Source organism: Cebus imitator, unplaced genomic scaffold (assembly GCF_001604975.1).
Source record: "Cebus imitator isolate Cc_AM_T3 unplaced genomic scaffold, Cebus_imitator-1.0 Scaffold200, whole genome shotgun sequence".
Lineage (NCBI taxonomy): Eukaryota > Metazoa > Chordata > Mammalia > Primates > Cebidae > Cebus > Cebus imitator.
In genome coordinates, this window is record NW_016107515.1 from 413,897 (window position 1) to 423,823 (window position 9,927).

The 9,927-nt window shown below is 50.4% G+C and overlaps 1 protein-coding gene across 2 annotated transcripts in view; it reads right to left on the reverse strand.

The window, feature by feature from the left end:
• Nucleotides 1-3,888: 3,888 nt before the first annotated feature.
• NEURL1B (neuralized E3 ubiquitin protein ligase 1B) overlaps nt 3,889-9,927 on the reverse strand; it is a 43,228-nt gene continuing 37,189 nt past the window's right edge. The window contains exons 4-5 of one of the 2 annotated variants that reach the window (XM_017547668.2): nt 9,128-9,253; nt 3,889-8,743 (exon numbers count right to left, since the gene is read on the reverse strand). In XM_017547668.2, coding sequence (XP_017403157.1) covers nt 8,499-8,743; nt 9,128-9,253 — 371 coding nt within the window. In that variant the 3' untranslated portion in view covers nt 3,889-8,498. The remainder of the gene's footprint in view (nt 8,744-9,127; nt 9,254-9,927) is intronic. The other variant, XM_037745421.1, reaches the window with a different exon arrangement.

Sequence of the window (9,927 nt, forward strand, 5' to 3'; positions counted from 1 at the left end):
TCTCCCTGGGTTGTATTTAACAGCCAAGATCGGGGTTCTGTTCCCATGCTGGATGCCTGGCATATTCGTTTTTTCCACATCCCTGTGTTCGAGCTTCCAAGAGCCAGGGGGTCTGAGCCTGAAGGGAAAAGCAAAGATTCCCTGTCCCCGGAATTGAGCAGACAGGCATTGAGTGAGTCAGGAAACAGCTGATGTCCTTCTAGAAAAATCCATTCTAGGTGCTGAATCTGGCTGCTTTTTCCTTCTCTTTTTCTTCTTGTTCTCCTTCTTCCTCTCCCTCCCCCTCCTCTTGACAATGCACCCACAGACACGCTGTGATGGGGTGGGACAAGCCAGGCCTGGCTCAACTCCTGGCCCCTCAGCTCATAAGCAGTGTGATTTGGGGCAGCCCCTTCCCTTCCCTGTAAAATGGGATGTCATACAATGGAGGCTGGTGGGAGTCAGTGAAACCACAGGTGCAAATGTTCTAGGCCCATTTGCCCTTGAGACCCAGGGCGTCTAGATCCGAGGACAAAATTACAAACAGAAAGAGAAGAAACCTTTTGTCTTTGAGAGGCCAAAGTAGGAGAAAGTTACTGATTGCTTCTGAGTCTTGGCTTCTCACCTGTAAAATAACAGTAATGATGGGGCCTACTTCAGAGAACTGTTGTGAGGATTTACTGATGTCAGGGATGTCCTTTGCACACAGTAACTGCTCATTAAATGATCCGGTATTATTATCATCTTTCTGGAGGATTGTTTGTCCCTCAGGAACCCAGGGAATAAGGGAAAGTGATTTGTATGCACAATGGTGAATACCCCCCACACCACACACACACACACACACACACACACACACACACACACACACACACACACACACGAGGCCAGCTGTGCTGCAGGCAGCAGGAGCTGGTGAGGGTCAGGGCACCGGCTGTGTGAGCAGCATTATAGGAGGAACCCAATGTGCCGGGGAGTGTGGCCCACGTGTTGGTAAGAATGCACAAGGCCAGGAGAAAGAAGGATGCCTAAATTACATCACTAAATGATTTCCAGTCTTCATGGCCTGAATTGGGATCAGTCCCACAGCCTCAGAAGTGCACTGGTCTGAACACGTCTGGTTTAGGGGTCTGCCTTCCCCTCCAGATTGGTTGGTTCTTAAAGGTAAGGGCCAGGCCATACCTAGTTTTGTATCAGGCGTGGGCATGTGACAGGTTCAGGGATTGAACTTTTGATCCAAGGAGTCAAAGGAGAGACAGCACTGGGACTTTCCCTGAAACTTCTTTAAAGGGTCACTAAACTGGCGTGATATGAGTCACTGGAGGTTGTCCTGGTTGCCACAAAGGGCGAGCCTGTCTTGAGAGTGCCCTCAGCTCAGAGGAAGGCAGAACTGAGACAGAGGCAGATGCCTGAGGATATCATGTGAATACCCAGATCTAGCTATTCCTGAAGCTAGACTGATGTATTCTGGGTGTGGTCAGCACATTCTGCCTCCTCTCTTGTTATTTTTTTTAAGTTGGGTTTCAGTCTCTTGCAATGCAATGGGCCTAGATTAATATGACCTTTTTTTCTTTTGCTTTCTTTTTCTTTTTTTTTTTTTTAGATGGAGTTTGACTCTTGTTGTCCNTTTTTTAGATGGAGTTTGACTCTTGTTGTCCAGGTTGGAGTGCAGTGGCATGATCTCGGCTTACTGCAACCTCTGCCTCCCAGGTTCAAGTGATTCTCCTGCTTCACCCTCCCTAGTAATTGGGATTACAGGCGCACACTACCACACCCGGCTAATTTTTTGTATTTTTAGTAGAAATAGGGTTTCTCCATGTTGGTCAGGCTGATCTCGAACTCCTGACCTCAGGCGATCTAACTGCCTCAGCCTCCCAAAGTGCTGGGATTACAGGCCTGAGCCACTGCCCCCGGCCCTACTTTTTTTCCTTTATTCAAAAAAAAATCTTGAATATCAGATAGCATCTGTGAAAATGTTGCTTGGTCCAGTGGAAGGACATGGCATTGTGGGAAGGAAATCTGAAAGGGGAGCAAGGACCCTGGGTTCTGGGCCAACTTGGCCTCTCGCTAAGACTTTGGTAAGGGGTGTGAAATATGTCTCTGAAAAATTTCACCTTGACTCTGGAGTTGGCCCACCTGGGGGCCAATCATACTTTCACGCTGGCCTCCTTGCCTGTAAAACGAGACCACTGTTGGGAAGATTCATTGTGAGAACGTGTGAGAACAGTGGTTTCTCCTGCTTGAAAAATGCTGGTTTCTCTTATTCCACTGCTTCCTAAAACTCAGTGTCACCAAGCCAGGCTGTTCTAACCAGCCAGCAGCAGCAGTTCCGGGCAGCTCTTCCACCTTGTCCATTCCACTCCCCTACTCCCCTCTCCTGCTACCACTGCAATGGCCCACCCCAGAAATTTGGGCCCCAAAGCCTGGCCTGGAGGAAGCCCAGCCAAACTGGTCAGCCTGGCCTGGCCTCTGCTAGAAACTTATAGGCCCTTATCTCCACCGTGACTAAATTTGGACCTTAAACTCACAGACAATCAGCCTGGGAATTCCTGACAAATTCCAGCGAGGGCCAGCTGTTCTCTTTGGCTTTTGCAGAGTAGGGAGATCATTTTTTCCAAGGAAGAAGTTTAAATGAAAAGTCATACTTGCTCATTATAGAAAATTTGGGAAATTTGGGAAATTTTCTACAATGAGCAAGTATGAGAAAAAGGCACCAATAAGGCCAACACTCAGACACAGCCCTCATGGGCATTTCACTTTTTTTTTTTTTTTTTTTGCTGATCTTTCCAATGCATGGGTAGGTTTTTGGGCTGCTGGTTTTTTGTTGTTGTTATTGTTTTTACATCTACGAGATCAGGATGTATGTGCAATTTTATATCTTGTGTTTTTTTTAAAAGCACATTTTAACATAATTATGTTCCTGTGTTATGAACTAACAATTGTTGCTTGGTGCTGGGTGCTGCGCCTCACACATCATTGGTATGATCTCAATAACACTTACACTCACCCTAAAATCAGGAACTATTATTGTTCTTGCTTTGAGGATGAGGAAACTGAAGCAGGAGGTTAAGTGTCTTCCCCAATGTCTTGGAGAGGCCCTGGCAGTCTGGCTTCATGCCCATGCCAGTAACCCCATATGGATCGGTATCATGGTTTACTCAACCTTTCCCCACACAGAGGTCTGTTACTTTGGCCCACCCTGCATGCATTCTTTAGGACTCATTTCCTCTTCGGATTATGATTCCCCACTTTCAGCCCGTGGAGTTCACACAGGACAGCTATTGGGTGCAGATGAGTGCACATCCCGGGTCTGACCAATCAGAGCCCTGTATCTCCATCCTGTGACTAGTTCAGGAGCAGACATGTGATCCAAGCTGGTCCACGCAGGGACTGCTCAAAGGCAGGATGCTGGCAGCCCTGCAGGAGGCATCTTGAGAACCTGCCTGGGAATGGGGCCAGATCACAGGGCTGAGCGAGGGGAGAGGTTAGTCCTGATGCAGCATTTCAGACACTGGTTCCAGTTGCACGTAGAGTGGGTTCTGCTTCTGGACTTTTCAGTTCCCTAGTTCTTTATTCCCCTCAAACCTATCTGAGTTGGGTTTCTGTCACTTGTGACCAACAGTCTTGGTGCATACACCTTGGCTGTTGGACAATTAGGGTTGCTCACAGCTTTTTACCACTATAGAAAATGCTGCAACGAATATCTTTACACATAGATTTCATCCTTGATTAGAATGATTTCCTTGTGATTTTCACAGAAGTGAGTTATTTGGCAAAGGCATCAAACATTGTCAGGGCTTTACAGACATTTTGCAATTTATTTCCCCAAGGCTGGCAATGATTTGGATCCTCACCTTCACTCCCCATCAGTGTATGTAAGTGAGATTTTAAAAATTGAGTTCTGAAGACTTTTTTAACAAGCCAAAGTTGTATTTTAAACAGGAAAATTATGTCAATATAAAACAGATAAAAACAGACAAAAGTCAAAACACACAACACAGAAAAGCACAACACACAAGACCAGTGCAAACCCTTCCCAACCCACTCCCACAGGTCTTAAAACCTTGATTACAGATCCCCAAGGATGAGACTGCATTGGAGAAGTCACAGTATTGAATCAGAAAAAGAAGACATATTTGAAAAGGTCTGTACACAGGTAGTGGTGTTTGGGGTGGGGGATGTACACTTTATCACTCCAACATCAAAAACATGATGCAGAAAGGATTTCAGTGATTATCATAGATTTCTCGAACCCTATCACGTATGCTAGCCCCCCTCCCCCTCCACTTTTAAAAGTTGTTTTTAAAAAGGATAAAAAGTGCACAGACACTTTCGTAAGGCACAGACAGATTGTCGCACAAGTCATTTCATTAGGGACTCGGATAAGACAGTGAGACAGTTAAATACCAAGAAATGCCAGGGGGCTGCGTGTTCCCGAGCCGATGCCCCTGCCAGGAGAGGGGCAGGGGCAAGGCCAAGCAGTGGGAGGTTATTGCCTCTCTGCCTCAACTGGACGGACTCACGGGGGCTCTCCTGGGCCTTGGTGACTGATTTCCAGGGCCTGAAAGCAGCAGGTAGCCAACTTCCCCGCTGTGTCTCCCTGGCAGGACCTGACGGGATCACAACCCGCCGAGCCTCCGGGGGTTCTGCCTAAGGCTGTTTTGGCAGCAGCTCACTGACTGCAATGTGCCTAGCATTTCTAATGCAGAGGAGGTTCTGTGAGGCGCGCAGGGGGCTCTGGTCAAGAAGGCAGCCTTTGCGCACCAACCTCAATAGACCCAACGGAGCAGATGGCCAAGAGAGCCCAGTGGATCCTGCCCCAAATATCTCATTCCTTAGTGTCACCCCTGCTGGGGCACAGTCCACTCTGCTTTATCCTCACAGCACCTCACCACTATTAGGTACTCCGCAAATGTTCGTTGAGTATCTTTGTGTGAGTATGTGGTGCTGTTTTACCAAACTCCTGAACACTCATAATCTGATTTCTGGTTTACTCGGCAAACCTTAACTGAGTACCTACTATGTGTTAGCACAGGACCAGCACCAGGAGATCAGAGAAAAGTTCGCCCTGTGTCCAGAACACAGTCCATGCTGATTAGTGGGCATCAAGGGACTGGAAACCGTGCTGCTGTGAGGGGAGCAGCTCAATCCCAGGGGACTCCCCATTCTGAGAACCTGCTAGGACAAGGAGCTGGATTTGCCTTGCAAACAGCCCAGTTTTTCAGGAGGCTCCGAATGAACAGGCACAAGACCACAACTGTGGGGCGTTTTTTGGTCTCCCCTGTCCTAGCCCTGAAGCCCTGGCTGCTGTGGCCCAGAAAAGCACATGACGGGCAGTGAGCCTGGGACATCTGAGGGCTGGGTCACATGAGGGGGTGCTCAGGGGGCTGGGGCCCTGCTTGAGGGGGTGGTGATCATGGGGCCCAGGAAGGGAGCCCGAGGGACAAGGCCCTGGGTGCTTCCCCAAAGTTGCCATCTGTGGACACCCCTGCATAACAAGAGAGGGCCCTTGGGTTGGCGCCCAGATCTCACAGAGCTCGGCTCTGCTGGGAGAAGGTGGGCAGTGAGCAGATGAGCCTGGAAGGGAGGCTGCTTCTCCTCCCAGGGTGTGGGCAGCAGAGGTTCCCTGGCTGGGGCTGGAACCCTCCACACAGGCACCAAGGCCCGGACTCTCTCCAGATGGGTTTCAAGAGAGAAAACTCACTGTCTTGAGCTTCCTGGGACTCAGGGCCAGGCAGTGGGAGTGTGGGATGTGGCACCAGACACCCCTGCATTTGAATCCCAGCCCTGTCACCTCCCGCTGTGTGATCATGAGGTCACTTCACTCACAGGACCTCAGTTTCCTTACCTGCCAAGTGGGATAATCCCAGCTTCCATAGATAATCAGTAGCACAGTTTTTTTTTTTTTTTTTTTCCACACTTGAACATCTCTGATTGGAGGAACTGTATAGTTGTAGCATCTTACAGTTAAGATTGGCAGCGTTTTTTTCTTATGGTTCATAAAACAGCGTGTTTTATGAGGACAGTGTCTTAGATGTGACTTGTTATGGAATAAGACCTGCCTCACAGGATTCACACATGAAGGCGCCTGTCTAGTCCGGTGCCAAGGCACACTGTAGGTGCAAAATAAAAAATAGTGGCTCTTTTTCCTCTTTCTCTTGTCCCCTTCTCAAGACAGAACATAATGGGAATGTGTGCATCTCCTCTGTAGCACTAAATAATGCTTAGAGCATCAGGAAACCAGGAAACGTCTGGTTTTTAGAAGATAAACACCCCCTTACCTCCTCTTGGAAACAGGGAGGCTATTTATAGCGGCTGCAGAGCAGGTTCAACAGGCCACTGACTCCCTTCCTTACAGGTCACAGGTCGCCAGGAGATGCCTGGTCCACCCCTGGGTCCAGGCCTCAGTCACTGGTTTCCCAGTGGAGGCTGGACATGACCTGGCTGGAACCCAAGCGGTCAGCCAGGAAGGGCAGGAGAGAAGCTGCTTTCTCCCAGGCCACTGAGACCCCACAGCTTGTGGCTGGGTCTCAGTGTAGTCAGGGGATGGTTGGCTGGAGCATCACAGGCCTGGGGTGAGGAGCCCTCCCATGCAGGGCCTGTGCGTGGCCCCGCCCACACCCAGCACCTGTGGGAAACCAAATTCAGTCAGGCACCCAAGGCTGCCTGGATTGTCAAACTCTTGTCTTAGCAAAGACTGTGGTTCCAGAAGCTGCTCAAAAGATTCTGCTGCAAAATTAAAATGTGGGCATTTCCCTCAAGTTTTCTAGGGAAAAGTAAATAATCAAGGGTTCTTGATGGGGCAAGACAGTGGGGGCCTTAAGTTGGAATCAGGTCAGACAACCGTGACTACTCCTAGCTAGAGGAGGAACAGGAGGCCCCAAACGGCCAGCATCGCATGGGCACCAGCTGGTCTAGGGGACTTGATCTAATGAGGGCCTGGCCAAGCTTTGCTCTGGGCACCCAGACATCCAGCAAGTGTTTGTTATATGAATACATAAACTCCCCTATCTCCTCTCCCTCCCTCCCTCCTTCAGCAGGATATGAACAGATTAGGAATTGTAATACAAATGATACTTGCTTTTTGCAAGGCGTCTCAGGCTTTTTAGAACGTTGTGCTGGTCCTCCCAAGAACTCTTGGAGTTGTCAGGTTCTAGACTTCTAACTGGGAAATGAAAAACAGACCAAGGGACTTCCCTAATGGTACAGCACAGAAGAGGGCAGAAGTGGAGCCCAGAACTGGGAGCAGGAAGGGAGGGACAGGCGTGGGACAGCCCATCAGCCCAGGTGTGATCTGGGAGTCTGCAGAGATGGGAAGGGGTGAGGGGGTGGGGCAGGGGTGAGGGGGTGGGGCAGGGCCAGGGTCCTAGAAATACCAGCAGGTAGGTCTGGGAAGGGGAAGAATCCCAATGCCAGCATTTTTTAGTTACTGTCTCAATCATTAGTTAACACACTTATCAGTGAACACTTTAGTAAACAGCGGAGGAAGATAAACTGAGAATCAGAACAAAGACCAGTTATAAAGCCCTGGTTCCTCCTACTGCCAGCAGGTCCCCTGGGAATGCCACAGCAGGAAGGTGGAAAGCTGTCTGCATTCCAGCTCCAGGTGGGTCACCTACCTCTAGGATTCTTTCTCTCCCACAGAAGAACAGAACCTGCTGCTGGTCTTCTCCTTGGAGATGGGGAGGGGCATTACAGAGATGGAAAGCCTCCAGAGACAGAGACAAGGTGTGATGGTTAGACCATCTGGGGGTGAAGGGGTGAAAAGATGACCCAGCCCAGGGGGCTTGGCCTCAGCGCCCATCACACCCAGCTCTGAGACCCAGTAAGAAATGAAGAAGTGAATGTTCTGCTCTCTGCCCACCTTCCCCTCAAGGAGTTGCTGCTTTGGAGCTGTAAACAATGAGTTATTTCTGCCTCCCCTTAGAGAATCTGAGCATCTCTTTTCCTTACCATCCCAGGAAGTTGTTAGGGTCAGGCTTCATACATTCAAAGCCAGCTTATGTCCCATCCCCAGAAAGTGAACAACTTCTAGTCAGGCTAACCTCAGGGCTCTAGATTGCACATTTCATGGTACTCAGTAACCTCCTGGAGCCACAATCCCTGGTAAATGAATTGCTATGCATTCATTCTTCTTTCTCTCTCACACACACATTCTCTCTGTGCTCCCTCCCTCCCCTTCCCCTCTCTCACACTCAACCCAACCCCAGCAAGAAGCATTGCACAGACAGAGGACGCTGTTTCCCAGCTGAAACGTCACCAAGGGACAGGGTGATCTGCCAGGCAGTTCCTGAGCTTGCTCTTGGGACGGCCTTTTGGGGGCAAAAGCACTTTGGAGCCGGAAGCAACCCCTGCCTGGGCTCAGGCCCCGGGGGCCTCATTCCACGACTGTCACACCTTGCCCACCACTGGAGAGACGGCCGCTGCCCTTGGACTCCCTGGCAGCCATGTGGTTGCCCAGCCCAGGGGGGCTTCAGAAAGGTGACCTTGCTCTGGCCAAGGCCTGTGGGCAGGTTAGGCTATGGCCGGTAGATCTTAATGACGTCCTTGATGGGCCGCCGGCAGATGGGGCAGCAGGCCCGGGCCTGCCGCTTGAGCCTCAGGCCGCAGCTGTGGCACAGGCACATGTGTCCACATGTGTAGATGACTGTGTCCACCTCGCCATCGAAGCACACTGTGCACTCGCCATTCTTGATGCCTGCCGGCTCCGGTGGGGAGAATGCAGGGGACACCGGCGGGCTCAGTGGGGAGCTGGGGGCCGTCACTGCCGAAAGGGAGAATAAGACATACGTTAATGATGTCTCTCTGCGGTGGGCTCTGTTGGGGCAACCCCGAGAATGCAGGGCTTCTTGGTGGGACTGGTGGGAGAACACTTTTAGGAGATACTAATTTTAGTTTACCTTCTGGGTTTTTCATCTTTCTTTACTCTTCTACTCCCAAGCACCAAGATAAAACGCCACCGTGGTCACCCTTTGGAATGCCCTATCCAGACACTCCTCCTCCCTCTAGCTGAGCATACAGCTGAGGGAAGGAGAGGGTAAAGGGGAAAAGTGGCCACCCTGCTCAGCCCCTGGAAGGCCACTGGCACAGCCGCAGGAGCCAGGCCAGCCGCCAGCCCCTGTCCCTGCCAGGGTTTGCATTTCCTTACCCAGGGATGACTCAGATGCCGAGGAGGACTGGTTGACACTGAAGGTCATATCTGAATCACTATCGTCCTGGGAGCCGCTGAGGGACCCTGATGGAGTCGTGGTCGCAGGACTGGACTGCAGGGTACCTGAGACCCAAAGAGATTCCATCAGGGGCAGTGGGAGGTCGGACCTGCCCTGCTAGGCCGTGGTTCTTCACTGTTTGCACCTTAGCTTCCCCGTCTGTCTAATGAGAGGATCAGAGCTATCTGCCAGGGTTCTGCTGAGGACTGAAGAGCTCATCTAAGTGTGGTGCCTCCGTTCTTTGTCTACGCAGCCTGTATTCTCATTTATTTCAGAAACAGCCCTGGGATGGTCTTTTGGGATACTCATGTGCCCGCCCTCATTGGATAAGGGCGAAGCCAATAGGAACTTCCACTCCCTGGTCTCAATGGTGGTAGTTTAGGAAAGGGCATATAACCCACACAAGGCCCCTGAGACCCAATTCTGCAACTTTTACTGGAACTACTAGGAAAGAAGGAACTCATTCTATTCACTGGGAGGGAAGCCTGGAGCTGGAAGAGACAACCTGTGGCAAAGGCTTGCCTGAGATGGAAAGAGAGGTGGGATTCTGATGACATCCTTCCAGTACTTAGATCCAGCTGTTCCTCAAGTCACCCAATACACTTCCAGACATTTCCTTTTTGGCTTAGGGCACTTTGAGTGGGGTTTTGCCACTTGCAAGAAGATCCCTGACTACTAGTGCTCAACATGGATGAGTGTTCTTCCTCAAGCTTGCTGTTGGTTCAGATAATAACAGCTT